The sequence below is a fragment of the Muscardinus avellanarius genome (genome assembly GCF_963383645.1).
Source record: "Muscardinus avellanarius genome assembly, chromosome: 17".
NCBI classification, from domain to species: Eukaryota; Metazoa; Chordata; class Mammalia; order Rodentia; family Gliridae; genus Muscardinus; species Muscardinus avellanarius.
Window position 1 is genome coordinate 63287639 of NC_137803.1, and position 20143 is coordinate 63307781.

The 20143-nt window shown below is 45.8% G+C and overlaps 1 protein-coding gene across 2 annotated transcripts in view; it reads right to left on the reverse strand.

Annotated features, from left to right (window-relative positions):
- Positions 1–6696: 6696 nt before the first annotated feature.
- The window catches only part of ANKRD12 (ankyrin repeat domain 12), a gene marked incomplete at both ends in the record, with an annotated part of 81426 nt that continues 67979 nt past the window's right edge, over positions 6697–20143 (reverse strand). For both annotated transcript variants that reach the window (XM_080714499.1, XM_080714498.1), the window contains 5 exons: positions 6697–6882; positions 7924–8019; positions 10889–11032; positions 12419–12517; positions 15382–20057. In XM_080714499.1, the coding sequence (XP_080570625.1) occupies positions 6697–6882; positions 7924–8019; positions 10889–11032; positions 12419–12517; positions 15382–20057 (5201 nt within the window). The remainder of the gene's footprint in view (positions 6883–7923; positions 8020–10888; positions 11033–12418; positions 12518–15381; positions 20058–20143) is intronic.

Here is a 20143-nt window from a genome sequence, read left to right on the forward strand (position 1 = left end):
ATCAAAAGACCGAGCCGTCATTGAAAAATGATCTCACTGGCCAGGCGTGGGGGGCACGCTTGTCATCCCCGCGCTTGGGAGGCTGAGACAGGAGGATCACACAGGTTCGAAGCCAGCCTCAGCTACTTAGTGAGGCTGTCAGCAACTTAGTGAGACCCTGTTTCCAAATATAGTATAAAATAGGTCTGGGAGTATAGCCCAGAGGTAGAAAGCCCCTGGGTTCCGCCCCTAGTACCACCACAAAAAAAAAAAAAAAAAAAAAAAAAAAAAAAAAATCTCACTGAAGCTAGGCATGGCGGGCATGCTTGTAATCCCAGCATTTGGGAGGCTGAGAATAGAGGATCACGGTTCCCGGACAGCCTCAGCTATTTAGTGAGGCCCTTCGCAACTCAGTGAGACCGTTTCCAAATAAAGCATAAAAAATAGGGCTGGGGGTTTAACGTGGAGGTAAAATGACGCTGGGTTCCATCTCCAGTACTGCAAAGAAAATAAAGATCTTACTGGGTGTGGTGGCACATGCCTGGGAAGCTGAGACAGGAGGATCCCAGGTTTGAGGCCTACTTCAGAGCAGTGAAGATCTCATCAACATAGTGAGACTGTTTCAAAATAAAAATAAAATAGGGCCGAGGGTATAGTTCAGAGGTAAATAATAAATCTCAACGGTAACTTTATGTAGCAGTGTTTTGATAGCATCTTCAAAGACTGAGCATACAGAACCTACCCTGAAATGGTGTCTGTGAAAGGTAAGTCATTATGTCTACACCCTTAGTAACCTGAAAGTATAACAACGCAAATAACTAGTTTTAATACTGGATGGCTGCTTAAATTTTGGGTCCATTATTCACCTTGAAACCCAAATAAAGTCCACTAATATTTTAATTTTAAAACACTTAAAATAAAATTTAGACTTCAAAACATCTTTAATTCTTTGGTCTGTGTGGTGCCAGGGACACATATCCTCAAATGCAAGAGGACACATGGAGCCAGGCCCTCTTCCATTTGAGGCCAATGTTCTACCACTGAACTATACAGCTCCAGTCCCAACATTTGAATTCTTAGAATCCAAACGAATTTGTGAACTGGGCATGGTGGCACAAGCTTGGTATTCCAGCATCTGTGAGGCTAAGACAAAGAATCACAAGTTAGAACGCTAGGACATTTTTTGGTACTTGGGATTGAATGAAGGAGCATCCCACCTCCAAGCTGCCCCACCAGCCCTTTCTACTTTGTTTTGAAACAGGGTCTCCCTAGGTTGCTGAGAAAGTCCCTACATTGCTTAGGCCGTCCTCGAACCCAAGATCCTCCTGTCCCAGCCTCCCAGTACTAGGATGGTGGCCTGCACCACCATGCCATTACAACGTGAAGATACTCTTAATTCTGTTACAGCAGCAGATTGTTGGACGTTTATAAGATACCAACCAACAGAACCGGAGAGGAAGAAAGAGCAGCACGGATTTAACATGGGTGAGGCAGCCAACAGGAGGTTAACTTTAAAAAGAGAAACGTAATTGCCCGAGGTTAAAGCACAGCCCCAAACATAACCAATTAAAATAAATACCTACTGATGTAAGCAGAGTAGAAGGTGGGTTTATGGGGCCTTTACAATTACACCTTCATTTTAAGTATTATGAGATGCAATAAAGGAAAGTCTGTAAGAAATTGAGTAGAATAAAGGGCTTTGTATGGGTTACAGCTCAATTTTGAAAGAAAGCCCTGGTGGTTCTTACTGAACTCACAAAGCATTCCTCAAAATCTGTTAATAACCCGCGCTGGGGAGGCTGAGACAGGAGGATGGCACAGGTTCAAAGCCGGCCTCACCTACTCAGTGAGACCCTGTTTCAAAATTAAGAATAAAAAATTGGGTAGGGGGTGTAGCTCGGCGGTCGAACGCCTCTGGGTTCCATACCCTAGTCCCGCAAAAAAAAAAAAAAAAAAAAAAAAAGGTCTGGGAGGGAGCCGGGAGGTAGAAAAGCTCCTGGGTTCCATCCCCAGTACCACCAAAGAAAAAAAAAACCAAAAACCAAAAACTGTTACCCCAGTTTTCTCACTTATTTCACAGCACATTTGATTTCTGGAGCCGTAAGTGCATATTTTTGGGAGCTAAAAAAGGCATTTGAAAACTCATTTGTCCAGAACTTAGTTTTCATCTTACAGCCCCCCAAAGTAGAAAACTCCTCCCCATCCTTGGAAGTTGTCGTCTCAAGTGCTTCTTACTCCCCCAAAGCCCACGCCCAAACCCGGGGGCTCGCGGCGCCCCGCTCCCCGTGGACCCGAGACAAAGCGGCGGCGTCCCCGCGGTCCGCGCCGGCTCACAGCGGCGCGCGGCCGCCTTTGTCTGCGGCGCCCGGACAGCCGCGCAGGGCCGCCCGCGGACGCCGCCCGGCCGCTCACCTCGCGCCGCCCTGGTCCCGCCGAGCCACGCCGCGCCTCCGCGCCCCCGGCCCAGCGCCCTCAGCCTCGCGCCGCCGCCGCCGCCGCCGGCCCGCGCCTCCGGGAGGAGCCCCGGCGCCCCGCGCACGCCCCGGGCCCGCCCGGCCACGCCCACCGCGGCGGCCGTCCAGGCCCGGCGTCACCTACGCAGCCCCGGCCCCGCCCACCGCCGCCGGCCCCGCCCACCGCCGCCGGCCCCGCCCACCGCCGCGGCGGTCCAGACCCGGCGTCACCTACGCAGGCCCCGGGCCACGCCCACCGTGGCGGCGGTCCTCTCCGAGCGAGGCTTACGCACGCCCCACCGCGAGCACGCCACTCCCGGCCCCGCCCACAAGCCATCAAGCCCCGCCCCGGGGCTCGGCCCACGGTTGGCCCCGCCCCTGCAGGCCCTCAGACCGCAGCCCGCAGTCCTCGCCGGGCCGCCCTCCCTCCCCGCGTCGCGGCCTGCGCTCTCCCAGCCCCACGAGCCCTTCGCTGGGTTTGCCGCGGCCCGCGTCCCCTCTCCTGCAGAGCTGAGGTCAGCAGCTGCCATGGACGCTCCTCACCGGCGCGTCCGGGGCCTGGGGAGGGGACACCGAGCCGCCAGACTGCGTCAGCCCGGCCGGCGTCTGGCCTTTCACTCCAGGAGCAGGCGCGCTCACAGCGGGGCTCAGACCCCGGCTTCGGGACTCCGCGGAGACCTGCCCGCCCTCTGGGGACGCGCCGGCCCGAGCCCCGGCCCTGGGCTGGCTTGCGAGGGGCGGCCACGGCCGGGGCGGTCAGCGCAGGCCGGGCCGCCCCGGCCCATCCAGCCCGTCCCCAGGAGTGGGCTCGTCCCACCAGGACTTAGCTTTCGGACCGCGCAGGTTCGAAGCCAGCCTCAGCTACTTAGCGAGACCCTGTTTCCAAATAAAATATAAAATAGCTCTGGGAGTGTAGCCCGGAGGTAGAAAGCCTCTGGGTTCCACCCCCAGAACCACAAAAAAAAAAAAAAAAAAGAAAAAAACTGTTCCGTATAGCAGGCCTGGTGGGGCACACTTGTAATCCAGTGCATGGGAGGCTGCAAGAGACTGCAGCGGGGCGTGGTGGGCACGCTTATAATGCCAGCATTCAGGAGGCTGAGACAGGAGGGTCGAGGTTCGAGGACAGCCTCAGCTACTTAGTGAGGCCCTTCACAACTTAGTGAGACCCTGTTTCAAAATAAAGATTAAAAATTAGGGCTGGGGGTGTAGCTCGGAGGTAGAGTGCCCCGGGTTCCATCCCCAGTACTGGAAAAGAAAAAAAAAAAAAAAGGATTGCAGGTTTGAGGCCTGCCTCAGCAATTTAGCCAGAGCCTATTTCATAACAAAAAGAAATAGGGCTGGGGGTGTACCTCAGAGGCAGATGCCCCTAGGTTCAATTTCTAGTACAACCCATAACCCCCAAAGAAAATTTCCTACAAAAAGTCGAAGCCACACCCTGACAATGCTACTGCCCACGAAGCCATGCCTCCAGCTCTGCACATCACATGACGGCAAGCCGCGTGACACCCGCACCCCATCAGCCTCACGGGGCGCGCAGCCCGCCCCGTCTCCACAGCAGCTCATTTATTTATTTACTGTGCAGCACTGGAGATTGAGCCCAGGGCCTGGTGCATGCCGGGCGCCCAAGTAAACGTGGGTATTTGGCTTATAGTTACGTGTGAGTGGAAAACTAAGGGAAAACACTTAACACACGCCACTCTTATTTTTTCTATAAAAATATATCTCTTTATTAAATAACATGCACAAATATCAACTAGTCATTTATTAAACAGATACGATTTAGAACAAGATTTAAAGAAATACAAATCCTTAGGTACAATTTAGTTATCTTGTTCATGATACTTGAACAGTTTAAAAAGAATCACTGATTAACCTTCTTTATTTTTCTTTCAGAATCATTCCACGTTTTTTGTTTTTAGCTTTCAGAACTTCAGATTATTAATATCAAGAGCCCTTAACTACGTGCTTAGTTATAAATTTCCTGTGAGAAGGCAGTAACTTTTTAAGCTATCCTGATGGGCTTTAGTCACCTTACAGAGGAAGCCTGCAGAAGCAGACTCCCGAGAGGCCCAGCTTTCCGAGGTCCAGGCGGGCGGTCAGCTGAGACTCAGAGCTGGGCAGCCGCCTGGGCTCACCAGGTTCCCGCGGCGGCTGCTTCTCCTCCAGCTTTGCCCAGTGTGGCCAGCGATGGATGCCCGCCCTGGGCCTGGCTCATCAGATTCAAATGCTCTCCGAGCTCAGCCCTCTCTTACTTCCTACAACTTCAGTACTCACTAATCTGGTCTTTATATTTTCATGATTTGCCACAGAAGCCACATCAAATTTCCTTTTTAGGCAAAAGTATAAACAAACTTTGCATTAAGTTTTTCATATTAAAAAGTATTGCTTTTATAAATTAGCTTTTAATGTTCCCAGCCTTAATAAAATTAACTTCAACAAAACCAGTGCTTTGAAATCTACCCTGCCTTTCTGGCCCCATTTATCCAATAAAGAAGGCCAAAATCTCTCACCTAAATTTCTAAGGAAAACAAACTACATCCAACCTTTAATAATAAAGTCCTCGCACTGTGTAGCTTTTACACGTGCTGCTTTATTGCGCATGCCAAGTACAGTAAAAATGAAGGTAGAAACTGATGTAAAAATTCAAAACCCCTAAGCTTAATACACACCTTTGCACTCAAACATTACGTTCCCTTGTTAGCTGGGATCCCCACCTGCAAGCTCAACTGACACGACTTCATTCCTGAGTACTTTCCACCTTTCTCTACCAAAAACATCCAGCAGTATTTTATGAGTTTTGTAAATTTTATCTCATATGCTTATGACAAATTTTACAGTAAATCTTCCTTTCACAAATGTTTTGCCAGCTCAGCAGGTTTTAGATCTGAAATACTCCTCAATATTTAGTCTATATCATGTTATAGGAGAAACGGGATTTTCCTAAGTATATTGCTAATTAATTTATTACAAAACAGCATACCAAATCTTATTTCAATTATAAAAATTTGCAAATTATATGCTTCACATCTGAATACAAGGAAAAAGACAACTTATTAATCTTTCATAAACGTCTAAGTGATCGACTGGGACATTTCCAAGAGGCTTTTCCTTATTTTGACTACTAAATGTCTCATTTGTCAAGTACCCAGTTTTTATTTAAAAGTGCAAAGGTTATTAAGCTTAAAACGTTAAATTTAAGCAATGTAAAAAAGTTTTACAATGATTTAACATGACCAATAAAATTTATTAAACATATTTACATATATTCACAGATTCTTTCATAGTTGAGTATTAAAATAGACATTTACAATTTCAGAGTATTTATTCAAAGGCATTTTTGTTCTGGGGAAAGAGGCTCTGCTGTGAGATGGAAGAGCTAAGCTTCTTGGTCTGACTAGTCTACAGAACGTGCCAACACCTAAGTCGGGGTCTTCACAGGAGGCTGCTGGGAGCCTGGCTGCCCGGCCTCAGTCAGAGGCAGGTCTAAGTCACAGGGAGCATGCACCACAGTCAGTGTGTGGTCACCGCCACGGTGATGGGAGCACGCTACCTCAAACACATGCATGCCTTATGAAAAGCTTCACTACCTCAACACGCTGCGATTACACGCCACACAAACTATGACTTTGGTCCAGTAACTCATTAGACAAAACAGTTTTACAGTTATTTCTTTGTACATATTTTGACTACTGATCCCTTTGTATACATTTTGACCATTAATTACAAGATGTACATCTGCACAATATGTATAAAATAAGTTATTAAAAAAGGAAGACAATATTAAAACTTTCAAAAAGAAAACTATACAATTAATTTACAAATATAATAAACTGAAGAAATTTTGTGCCAAGTTTTTCTTCTACATTAGAAACTATTTGGTAGGAATGGAACCTTTTAGTTTACTGATGTATTTTTAGTAAAACCTGAAAGAGATTTGAATACCAGTGGTTATCTCGGACTCAGAGTGCCAACAGCTCCCAGCGCTGTTAGGGATCTCTCTTTTTAAACATCCTTTAGTCCGTCAACATGCTCCGAGCAACAGTTACCTTTCACCAATATAAATAAGTTTTCTGTTAGAAACTATGTTTGGACCTAGGATCCAAAATACGTCTCTTCATTTTTATAAAACGACAGTGTTTACTACATAACCAAGCTTAATCCAACTTTACTAACAGCTGTAAAGGCGTAATATCAGCATTTTCTCAAAAGGCGGAATCCCATGGTATGATGCTTGAGCAGACGACATCGTCAGGAAGCCGAGACACTATATAGGAGTCAACTCAAAGTCATCGTTCACATCCACGAGGGGGACGTAAAACTCCTGGATTTCATAAATGCTGATAGACTTATAGGTGGCAGGGTCGAGCTCCTGGAGCTTGAGCTGCCACTCCAGCCTCTGGACGGCGTTCAAAGCCGCGGCTTCGTGTTGCTGCCGCATTAAAAGACAGGTCTATTTAAAAGAAGAGCAGAGTTAACTACACCATTAAACACTGTGCCCAGCTGCCTGGTGGTACAGCTCGCGATCACAGCACTGGGGAGGCGGAGACAGGAGGACCGCAGGTTTGTGGCCAGCCTCAGCTACTTAGTGAGAGCCTGTTTCAAAATAAAGAATAAAAAATAGGGCTGGGGGTGTAGCTTGAAGGTAGAATCCCCCCTGGGCTCCATCCTAAGTACCAACAGGGGTGGGGGGACTGGGGCTGTTGCTCAGAAATCAAATGCCTTCGAGTTCCACTCCTGGCAACACACACACACCCCTCTCTTACCCATAGTTTCTTTAGGAACTAAAATGGAGATATTAGGAGCATAAAAAAGGCTCACGTTAAAGGAAAGAAGCCTGAGGAGTGATAAGAACAGGCTGAATTCTTATTGTGACTCTGCGGGCTCTACCTTTTACGTGTATCTATTTACTACAGTCAACTCGACTACAACAGTTGATTCTGAAGGAGAAAAGACTCGAGAAAAACATCTATTTCAGTTCTACCCTGTTCACTTCAACATCCCAACTATTTCTGGCTCTGCACCTTCGTTGTTTCTTTTTTGAGGTAACTGGAATTGAACCCAGGGGCATTCTACCTCCGAGCTACAGCCCCAGCCCTATTCTTTATTTTGAAACGGTCTTGCTGAGTTGCGGAGGGCCTCACTAAGCCGCTGAGGCTGGCCGTGAACCGTGATCCTCCGGCCTCAGCCTCCCGAGTGCTGGGGTGCGTGCGTGGCGCCCCACACCCGGCCATGCCTCTTCTTAGCCTTTCCTTTCACTTCTTGCTAAGCTCTGATAGACAGGCTGCTCTACTGGCTGGTTCTCAGGGAGGCACGATGGCAGCCCCCCTATGTCTGGTCTTTATGAACAGCGGCGGGCTCACTTATCTTTACCTTCCGACTATGATCCAGCATGAAAATTGACAAGTGACTAGTATTTCCTTTTCTAATCCTTTCTCCTTGTCCAACACCAGCTTCTGCTCAGGAGGGGAGCATGCCCTCTAAAGATACATACCTTTAATTTGTCAAATTTATCATCCACATCTTGCAGCCAAGACATGAACTGCCTCGCGTTGAAGCGATCTCTCACGGAAGTCTTACTGTCATCGGACTGAAAAAGAATGGTAAATACAGCTGAGTACTGTAACACAATAAACCATTTAAAAACTTATGTGCCATGTAATACTTTTTAGGGTACATGCCTTCTAAGTAATGATGAGAATAATTGGAGAAATAGACATATAAGTTGAATACCATTAAAATTCAAGTTTTCATCTCCATTCTAGAAGTTGCTAGAATTCTCTCAGCGGCTGCTTTTGGTTACTAATTAGATTCCTATTGCTCTGTGAGTCAAAGGTGTTTCTCAAAAAGGCACGTCGTATCAAGCAGCGTGCCTGTGACACCCTAACCACGCACAACTGACTTCAGATTGAATTCTCGTTTATCACACGTGGGGAGACAAAAGCGCCGGTGGGCGGCAGCTGCCTCTGAAGATGCCGCGTCTTCTAAGAGAACTTCTTTGGAATGCTCATGAAGAGTCTATATCAACCATGAAGACTACCGATTTGGAATTAAGACAGGCCATTCAAATCCTAGCTCTGTACCTTACTGAATGCGCCTGCATTAGTGATACTCTCAACTTTCTATTCTCTAAAATGGGTTAGGAGGACCTCTCCTAAGCTGTATGAGAATGGAGAGTGTCCTCCAGGTGCACACAGGAAGCGCCTCAGCTTAGCTCCCCTCCTAAGATTGCCGCTCGTGCCTCGGTGCCCATGGGCCGCACGTGACGTCCACGTTAGCGGGCCCACACGCCACTATTCAAGCTGCAACCACCGCTTCTTACTCAAGTAAGACGCCCAGGCCATTTTAAATGTTACTGTTCAATGTTTTAAAATGACAATCACCTTCTACTATTATGGAAGAGTAGGCTAATGGGTCATCTAGGGCCTTACCCAAGGCTGGGGTACCAGGCCCTTAGTTCCTCAGAGACTACTTTCAGCGGAAATAAGCCTGCTACTCAAACCTGCTCTTCTAAAGCCAACTGTAAAAGGGTTCTGCGCATAAGCGAGTCCTCGAAACACAGAAAGGCCTTGAGGAGCAGCTCCTCTGACAAGCGTTATGCCTCACATCTTGGTCCCATCAAGACTCATTTTGGTTTAAAACGAGGTCTTCTGGGGAGGCTGAGACAAGAGGATTATAGGTTCGTGGCCAGCCCCAGCTACTTAGTGAGACACTCTTTCAAAATAAAGAATAAAATAATAGGCCTGGTGATGTAGCTCAGAGGTAAATGCCCCTTGGTTCACCCTACTAGCGTGGGGACGGGGGTGGAAAAACCAGGTGGTCTGGATCACTAAAAAAATTTGGGACAGCATACAATAAATTACTTAAATGATCAAAATCCAGCTGGGCGTGGTGGTCCACGCTTGGAATCCCAGCATTTGGGAGGCTGAGACCAGAGGATCGGACAGCCTCAGCTACTTAGTGAGGCCCTCTGCAACCCAGTGAGACCCTGTTTCAAAATAAAGAAAAAATAGGGCAGTGGATGTAGGTCGGAGGTTGACTGCTCCTGGATTACATCCCCAACCCCTTCCCCCAAACACTCAAAATCCCTTTGTGAGCCGGGCGTGGTGGCGCACGCTTGTAATCCCCGCGCTTGGGAGGCTGAGACAGGAGGATCGCGCAGGTTCGAAGCCAGCCTCAGCTACTCAGTGAGGCTCTCAGCAACTCAGTGAGACCCTGTTTCCAAATAAAATATAAAACCGGTCCTGGAGTATAGTCCAGAGGTAGAAAAGCCCTTGGCTTGCACACCCCAGTCCCCAATAACCCCCCCATCCCTTTTTGATTAAAAATTTATATAATTTACTAGGAGAGAATAAAGAAAATAAGTATTGGAAAGAAGTCCAAGATAAGTAAATGTAGTCCAAAGCAGTATTTTCTTCAGCTTAATATGAAAAATACTTCCCAAAAAAGTTTTTCAGCCCTTTAACTATTAGGCCAACTGTGACCCGAGTTGGTTTTAACTCTAGTTTTGTGACTATTTCTAACGACTCTCACAGTTATTTTTTTAAACTTTTTATGTTTAACTTTCTTTTTTGCGGGTCTGGGGATGAAATCCAGGGGCATTTAACCTCCAAGCTACACCCCCTGCCCTGTTTTTTATTCTTTATTTTGAAACAGGGTCTCACTAAGTTGTGAAGGGTCCTGCTAAGTTTCTGAGGCTGGCCACGAATCTGTGGTTCTCTTGTCTCAGCTTCACAAGGACTGGGATTGAACCACAATGCCCGGCTACAAGTTTTATATGTACGGATGTATGTGCGTGCGTGCGTGCGTGCGTGCGTGTGTGTGTGTGTATGTATATACATACACATACATACATACATACATACATACATACATACATATATTGTGTGGTACTGGGGGTGTAACCCAGAGGCTTTTCTACCCAGGGGCTACACTCCCAGACCTATTTTTTTATACTTTATTTGGAAATAAGTTCTAAGTTGCTGAGAGCCTTACTCAGTAGCTGAGGCTGGCTTCGAACCTGTGTGATCCTCCTGCCTCAGCCTCCCAAGCGCTGAGATCACAAGTGTGCGCCACCATGACCAGCTCAAGTTATATATATTTTTGAGACAGGGTTAAATTTCCGGCTTTGAGCTTACTATCCTCCTGCCTCAGTCTCCTGAGTAGCTGGGATTACAGGCATGCACTACCATGTCTGCCTAGCTTCAAGGTGTATTTTTTTTTTGTACCGGGAATAGAACCCAGGGGCATTGTACTCCTGAGTTACACCCCCAGCCCTTTTTTGTTTTTTTATTCTTAATTTTGAAACAGGGTCTCACTGAGTCGCAAAGGGCCTCAGTAGCCGAGGCTGTCTGTGAATCGCTGTCCTCCCGTCTCAGCCCCTAATGCTGGGATTGCAAGCATGTGTGACCACGCCTCGTTTTCCTGAGAGCACTCCACGTGTACCGAGAGCACTTTACCTGAGAGTCCAAAGGCACACTGTACACTTCTGCATCCAGGAGGACGGTACAAGCACTAAATGGCAGTGTCTGATTGGCCAATGTTCTTGCAGCTCTGTAATGAACTCGTAGAACTTCCTGTTCATTTGATACAATAAGTTTTTCCTAGTTAAACAAAGAATGAAAAAACATTAATTTTTAAAATAAAATCATTTAAAATATGCTTTGAACCTGTGCAGTCCTCCCGCCGCAGCCTCCTGAGTGCTGCGTGGCCACCACGCCCGGCTTCGTTTCTCACCTGTTTGATCACGGCCATTTTAAGCTGCGGCGACGGCTTCTTTTATTATAAACATTTTCATAGACATAAAAGTGAATGCCGGTGCCGGCTGCTTCTGGCCCTCTGGCCTCACAGGAGAATTCTGCTTTACTGAGCTAAGTGGGCCCCACACCTCCAGTCTCATAACAGGCAGAGAGCTGAGGCTAACAGATGAACAAGCATCTCGGCACTCGGCAGGCCGGAGCCTCGGGCAGACCCCAATCCACCTGATCCTGGTGGGACTGTTCATGCCATCTGGTGGGCAGTGCATTCTTTGGCTTAACTATCAACGGCTGTAACCCTGGGACTGACGAGGAGTCGAGATGGCAGCCCCAGGTCTACAGTGCCCCTGTCCTGCTGAACACAAAGGGCGTGCCTGCCTCTTCATGCCATGCTTCCCGTCCTGCCCTCAAGTGCCGAGGACTTTAGCCTTCCTTTCTTCATAAGTCAGTGAAGACTAAAGAATCAAGATCGGCTGGGCGTGGTGGCACCGGCTTGTAATCTCAGTACGTGGGATGCTGAAACAGGAGGATTGCTGTTTGCTGACAACCTCAGCTACTTAGTGAGACCCTGGTTTCACAATAAAGAATGACTTCGATGACTTCTGTAAATAACTAGATAATCAGTCTTTCCTGTCATTTCATTCCAATACTAACCTCTGAAAACCAGACACTCAGGCAGAACTGTCAAGGACACAGCATTTGTACTTTAACCCCAAAGCAGCTGGTACATGAAACAAGGCTAAAAACTTGGAAATCTGAATGTCCTCAGAATCTGTTGCTGTAGTTCTACAAACTCAACAAAGAGTAAGGAAAAGTGAGAGGCTTATGTATCAAATATGAATTTAATACAGGCGTGGTGGCGCACGCTTGTCATCCCGGCATTCGGGAGGCTGAGACAGGAGGATCGTGGTTCGGGGACAGCCTCAGCTACTTAGTGAGGCCCTTTATTTCAAAATAAAGAATGAAAACTAGGGCTGTGGGTGTAGCTCGGAGGTACAATGCCCCTGGGTTCCATCCCCAGTAAAACACACACACCCATGAATTATCTATCAAATATACACTCAACATGAACTGCAGTAGGGGCAGCTGTCCTAAGATAGGTGTAAAACTTCTCCCTTTAGCTGAGTAAGCACAGGTAACAGAGTGAAACCCTTCCTCCGAATGGCTCTAGACAAGGAAAGTCTGCTAGTGAAAAGCTGTAAAATATACTCGTATTACTTAAATGTACCTCACCCTTTCAATGCTGTGCTGCAAACGCAGTTTCATCCTTACAACTTCCTGTTGCCGAAAGAGTTCTTTAAGTGGGTCTGACAGCGAAGGCGGAGGTGTAATCTAAAAACAGAATCAAATATCATTAGATTTTACTTGCAAAAATGGGCTATTCTTTTTTATTTTCATGGCAGTACTGGGGATTGAACCCAAAGGCATTCTACCTCTGAGCCACACCCCTAGACCTATTTTTTATTCTTTATTTTGGAACAAGGTCTCACGAAGTTGCAGAGGGCCTCACTAAGTAGCTGAGGCTGGCTGTGAACCGCGATCCTTGTCTCAGCCTCCCGAATGCTGGGATTAAATACACTCAGTGAACTTATCATAAAGGGAGATGAAATGGTCGAATGAACTCATGGCTTTCAAATGCCGTCATTACGTGGGGCGTCACGCACGGCTGCGCACACTCGGAAATGCTCACGGGCTCATTCCTGACCTGGTATCAGAGGGGCTTCTGAGAGACGCCGAGATGGAGGAAAGGGCTCAACCCACACGCGCACTCGACGGTCAGCGTGCAGTGACGCCGCTGCGCCCTCTGTGACCCGGGGCATTTCCTCTGTACCCTTGGAGCACCTGAATCTCACCCCCCCCCCCGCCGCTTGCTTATAATCACCACCCGCCTGCTGATGGTTTCCACTCAATCGACGTTCAAACGGCACAAGAGCACATCTCCTACTCCCCGCAAAGTCATCGGAACAGAGAGCACTAAATATGAAAAGCTCTTGCCAAACAATCAGCCTGGATCTCCTAAAACTACTCAGAATTAGCACACAGGAATCACGGGGACTGAAGCATGTTACATAAAATCACAAGGACCGTCATTCACGTCAGGATGTGAAAATTCGGCAGGATAAGTAACACATCGGGACTGAAGAAACCAAGTCTCTAACTACAGTAACAGATTTGACTTCTATGTCTTGTCAACTGCCCTCAGCATGAGAGTTGTGGAGGGTGTGGTGCTACTCTTTTATTTTGCGGTAGTGGGGATGGAACCCAGGGGCATTCTACTTTAAAGCTACACCTCCAGCCCTATTTTTTATTCTTTATTTGGAAACGGTCTAAGTTGTGGAGGGCCTCACTAAGTAGCTGAGGCTGTCTGCAAACCACGATCCTCCCGCCTCAGCCTCTGAATGCTGGGATGACAAGTGTGCGCCCCACGCCCGGCCAAGGCGCTGCTCTTCTAGTTCTTCAGCCCTATAGACCTGGGGTTCTTAAGGAGCACGGATGAGGAGTATCCACTCGTCTAGAATAGGAGTGCCAGAGTAATCTGCACTGAGAAGATAACGTCTAGGCCGAAGAATTAGAGAAACGAGCTTGCTACAGAACACAGTAATTCTAAGATCTGTGAGAAGCAGCCAGAAACATGGCTAAGGGTATCAGCAGGGTTCTCGGGGCTGGAGACCAGCTTGGGACTCAGTCTCTAACGGACAGCATCCTGTCCCTCAATCAGACCACGACACAGAGGCGGACACACAGAAGACTGGCTATGCTGATATCGCAGGGAATGCTCAAGGCACAAGCAATCCCACGAGGCCACATTTCAGCCCCACCCCGTCCTATGTCCAGCTCTGCCTCCCTCAACACTTTCCCACTGGCACTCACCTCCCCAGAGTCAGCTTCTGGAGAACCCACTGTGGCTGAGGTGTTTGAAAAACACCTAGACGCTGATGCCTAGAAAGCACCTCCTATGTTTGACTCTGGTGCTTAACAGACATGTATCACTAAGTAAGAACTTTCTGGGGACTTACTGATACCTGGAAGCCCCCTGAAACCAGAAAAAACAGATACCTTTCACATATGAAAAGCACACAGATCAGAAAGTTGACTGAAGAATGGATAACTTCAGAACTCACATTTAAAGGGCAAAGAAATCGTTAAAAGAAATAGTGAGGCAGAGATATGATAAGAGTGCCAACACATTTTAGGAAGAACAAGATGGTCACAATGTCGAATCTGACAAATCAACATAAAGAAAAATAAGCCGGGCGCGGTGGTGCACGCTTGTAATCCCAGCATTCGGGAGGCTGAGACCGAAGGATTGCGGTTCTCGGACAGCCTCAGCTACTTAGTGAGGCCCTCTGCAATTCAGTGAGACCCTGTTTCAAAATAAAGAATAAAAAATTGGGCAGAGGGTGTAGCTTGGAGGTAGAATGCCCCTGGGTTCCATCCCTAGACCCGCAAAAAAATAAAAAATAAAAAATAAAAAAAAAAAAAGAAAAAGAAAGGCCAGTGAATCTGGTCATGATGAACTCACTCGTGACCTCTACCATGCATAACGCCAGGGAGTGAATAAGAGAAGACACAGAGACCCTCAGGCAGACTCCTTGCCAACAAGAGTCCAGCAGCGACCGAAGGAGACAAAGCAAGCCTGCTGAGCCAGCCGTCCAGGGGGAAGACCCCGACACACCGGGGCGAATGGAGGCCAACGCAGGGCCTAGGCATGTGTTAGCGAGAACGCTGTCCTGGGGAGTTCCTGAGAAGATGGGAAAGGACGAGAACAGCAGCATGCGCAGAGGAGGCACGAGCTTCCAAGAAGCAGACCTCCTTTGAGACAAAAGAAAAGCTGGTCAGGAGAAGAAAACAGACCGGCGCTGTCCAGGACGGAAGCCACTAGCCGCACGTGTCCACTGAGCACGTTCTGAAATGCTGTTAAGTGTGAGTGGAGATTTGCTATATGAGCACACTAAATTTCAAAGATTTAGTTAAAAAAAAGGAAAAACCTCATTAATAAATTTTCTATATTGATTATACATCAAAATAACATTTTGGAAAGTTCTGAGCTATATAAGACATTAACTAAATTGATTTTACTTGCTTCTTTTTACTTATTAAGATGTTCAGTATGGAGTTAAAGTTACATATATGGCTTGCCATTAGACTCTACTGGCCAATATTGCAGATGTAGACCAAGGAACAATGCTACTTACTGTGGGAATACAAATCTTGCTTAGAGGGTTTCCATCCAGGAGATACGATCCATTAAACGTTACGTATTCGTCGTAATACTGAGGTGCCTGAGGGATAACGCTACACAATAATTTGCGCTTTTCCTCAATTTTTTTCCTTATGTGCAAATATTCAAAATATGGATTTGCTCTCTCTGAACTGTATGGCTGAATCTCATCTAGTTTCAGAGAATCCACGATGGCTGCCAGAGATTGCTGAGTTTTCTCTTTTGCCTGCAGTAAAGAGGGATTCCCTTGCACAGGCTGAGGTACACGCGACACTTTGCGTTTCCGTGGATGGTGGATCTGAGGGTCGTCTTCTTCAGTTAATCTTATCCTTCCTCTAGGAGACGAAGAGTCACTGTCTTTTTCTGGTAGCAGCGCACAGCTGGCAAGAAGCTGCTTGCTCTGATTCGCCATTGTATTTGCTTTGTTTCTAGTCATTCTTTGAGGGACATGGCTCTCAGCTTTATCGTCTTCAGCACTTTCTTCCAATTCTACTTTAGCGAGTTGACCGTACCTGTGCATTTCCGGCTGCGCTGACTGCTGAGAGGGATTCTCAAGACTCGAGACAGGGCTCTGCTGAGACTCCTCGTCTTCGATGGGAAGCACACACTTGTCACTTTCAGGACCACGTTTTGGGTGAGCTTGTTCATTCAGGCTTCCTTTAGGCATGCCTACATTCATGTCACACAAACCAGAATCACACTTATTCAAGTGAGCTAAAACCAAACTCTCCAGTTTATTTTCTTTTTCATTTGCTATAACTTGAATATCAGTTTTGCTATTCTCCATTTCATGGCCACCAGAAGACTTAAAAGTTAGCCTGCTAAAAGCATAATGTGTATGTAGCTGGGAGGAAGCATCGCTTCCATTAAAGTCCTTTTCCAGTGGTAACATAGGCAAAGCATTAGCTTTCTCAAAATTGGGCGATGCTTCTTGAATAGTGCTTTCAGAATACACTGAGACAAAGGCATCCGTCCTCTGAACATCTGCTAGGACAAAAGCACTTTCCACATCTTTTGTAGATTCAGCATCAGTATCTAAAATGGAACCGATAATTTGAACTACATTTTTCTGTTGCACAAGGCCGGGTTCTTGACTGGGAACGTATGACAAAGTCACATGTTTGGGGATAGATTCAGTGTCTGAAAGTGACTGGTTGGGGTAAGAGCAAGGTTGCTGTGAAGGAAGAAAGGATGTTGAATCCTGAGCACAAGAATTTCCTGGCAGGTCAGTCTGGTGCAGAGATAAAATGTCAGTGTTCTGCTCTTTTGCTATTTTGTTTTCTGAATTACAAAAACTCTCAACAGAGGAATCATGATCAGGTGCATTTGAGTTTGGACAGATAAAGTCACTGGTGCTCACGGAGTCCAGTCGCAGTCTATCGACGGGCATCTCCCAGGACTTATTTTGGGTCACGCTGACCTGACGCGCTGGTTCTAAATGTGCAGGACTCTCCACAATGCTCACCGGGGCAGCACTCTGAATTGCATTCACATCGGCTGACGCGTATTTGCTGTTTACAGATCTAGTTGGAGAGGCTGTAAAACTGGAATGTATGTTAGATACATTTGGAAGGTCTCTTTCAGGCACATTTGAGGACGCCTCAAGTGTGGGAGAAGGGCAACTATCTCCTGGCACAGCTAACAAGCTACCTTGATTGCTTTCTTCTGATATTGTTTGGAACTGTTTTGTATTTTCACAAATGACAGATGGCATGCTACATCTTCGAGCTTCTACGATGGGCCTCCCCTCACTTATAACTAATTTAACATCTTCTACAGAAGAGGACCTGAGATGGGATGCCGGAAGCCTATTTGCATATGGTGGTTTAATGCGCTCTGGTAGTTCAGCCAGGCTGTCCAACTCCCTTTCATGAAGGGCTGGAGATTTGGCAACTGGCAAAAATGGTGACTGGGAAAATGACATCTGGGACTCTGAACCCTCCAACATCAAGTCAGAGTCAGAGTCAACCAGGGGCCGTGGGGTGGTCACTGAAGCATGGCAAGAGTCTTCTGAACTAGCAACGGAAACCATGGATACAGACCTGGAGCTGAGACCTGGCTTTTCACTCTCTGATCTAGGAGACCTGTTTAAGCTATTATCTGAAATGAAGGAGGCTCTCCCTAAATTCATTACATTTTTGGTGTCAACAGACTGTGATCTACTGCTTACAGTATCTTTAGAGAGTTTCTCCTTGGTACAAGAATCAGTCAACTCTGAACTCTTTGATCTAGTAAGTTCTTTATTTTTGGATTCAGATAGGGTATGTTTTGCTTTTTCTTTATCTTTTACTTTAAGTTCTAAGCAATTACGATTTCTTAATCGTTCCTTTTCTTTTTGCTTAATTTTTTCCTTATGTTTTTTATGCCACTGCTCTATTTCTAAGTCTTTAAGGCTTAGCATGCGTTCAAAACTCGTCTGCATTAAGTCATCGTTCACTAACCTTTTTTCCTTAGGTCGACTGTCTTTTGAAGCTGGTGAGGACTTAGATTTAGCTTTATCTGCTTCAGATTTTAGTTTGGGTAAACTATTTAGTTGGATTTTATCTTTATGTTTGTCTCGTTCTTTGTACCTATCTATATCTCTGTCTTTTTTATCTCTTTCTTTTCCGTCTGGGGTTTTCAAAGGTTCATCTTTTGTTTTTTCTTTAAGGGATAAAGTTTTCTCATACTGTGCTTTACTACCACTGTCCACTATACTTGGCTTTTTTTCTTCCTGTAAGTGTTTGGAGTTAGTTATATTTACACTTTCTTTATCTCTAGACTTTTCCTTCTTATCTATGTCCCTGTCTTTTTCTTTACTTCTGCCCTTTTCTGACTTCGTGTACTCACTGTTATCTGACTGCTTTTTTCTCTCCATCAAATGTTTCTCTTTGTCAGGTTTGTCTTTGTCATGTTTTCGATCCATCTTCTCCCTACTCTTTTCTCTGTCATCAGGTTTTCTAGGGGTATTTTTGGTCTTCTCATTTTCTTTATGGCATTTTTCTGTGTGATGTGAAGACAGCTTGTCCTTTTCTTTTATTCTATCGATACAGTCACTAAAATCTAACTTGTCTGACCTATGCTCATGTTTCTTCTTCTCTTTTTCAGAAAACTTTCTTTCAGTCTTCTCAAAATCCTTTTCTTTAGTTTGAAATCGTTTCTCAGATTTTTCCTTACTTTCTTTTATATGCTTTTCTTGTTTTTCAATGTCCATTTCCTTTTCTATTGAATGTAGCCCTACAGAGTCCTCATTTACACACAGACCCAGAGAACCAAATTCTGTCTCTTTATCTGTAGAAACATTCTCTCTTTCTTCTTTTAGCTCTTTCATCTTGTCTTCCCTGAAAGACTTTTCACTTTCCCTTTTAGCCTTTTCCCGCTCTTCTTTAAAGCTCCTCTCTTTTGATGCATGCTTTTCCTTAGTTGATTTATCGTCTTTTATGCTTTTTTCCAGTTTTGACTTCTTTTCTAACATTAGGGATTCATGTTCCATGTTTAAAAACAGGTCTTCAGTTTCATCGCTTTTAAAGAAATTCTCTTTCCAAAATTCTCTATCAAATTCCACACTCCTCTGCAGTTCTTTAGGAGCCTCCCTATTTTTGTATTTTTCCTTTTCACTGTCCATTTCTTTCTTGTGTTTCCCCTTCCCCCTCTCCTTATGCTTCAGTTTATGTTTTTTTAATGTTTTGCCCTCTTTATCCACTTTTTTCAGTGTGCAGTCTGAATTTTCAGAGGCTGGGCTGTGATCTTCATCCTTTATTTTAGTATTTGATTTTTCACCAAATTCTAAGTGAAAATCTTTCTGATGTTTGTTCTTTTCCTTATGCTTGTAAGATTTTACACATGAGCTTTCTGGCAAGAAATCAGACTCTGTATTATCATACCGAAGAAGACCAGGCTGTGAGGACACTTCGGGGCCTCCTGGTGATAAGCACGCTTTAGTGTGCTCTTGTTTTAGTGGTGTTGACTGCTTTTCACTTAGTCCACAAGAATGTTTGGGAGATTTACCAGTGGAAATATGAAATAAATGTAATGTAGTATCATCTTTTGGGCTAAAAGATTTCCTAAAATTTCCCTCCTCTCGGGTCTTTTCTGAACAATCTAGTGCGGCAGTGAGGGTTAAGTTTGCTCCTCTGGAGTTTTCTTTCCCCTCTTTTTCTTGCTTCAGCTCTTGGTTCTCTTTATTTTTGTTCTGGTTTTTTAATTTCCTTTTCACTTTGCCCTTCTGCTTGTATTCATACTCCTTTTTGGTTTGCATACCAGAATTGGATGCTTCAGGGACCGAACACGCAGGAGGAACCTTTCTGGTCTGAAGAACTTCATCGTCAGAACTGTCGGTACTCGAGTACAGAACTCTGGCCGGCTTCTGTTTCTTACTCTTAAATGATTTACAATAGAAGGCTTTCTCCTGCTTTGCAAATAAACTGCTCTTCTCTGCCTCAGAGTCGTGTTCCCTCCGCTGCTCCTTCCTAAGAATGTGCCTGTCATCCATCACTGTGCTGACCTCGTCGTCATCGTCATCTTTGAACTCGTACTCATCAAGGGCCGATGGGAGAGGCGCTTTACCGGGGAGACTCTGTTTACTGTCGCAGACGACAGAGTCTTTCTCTGTTTCAGAGTCAACGTTTTCGTCAACACTGGAAGGATTGACAGACTGGGCCTCCTCAGAATCTAGAGGAAGAAAAAAGAGTCTGTGGTCAAAACACAATTATCAGAAATAAGACTGAGAGAAAAACCACAGATCAAATCATTGTAGA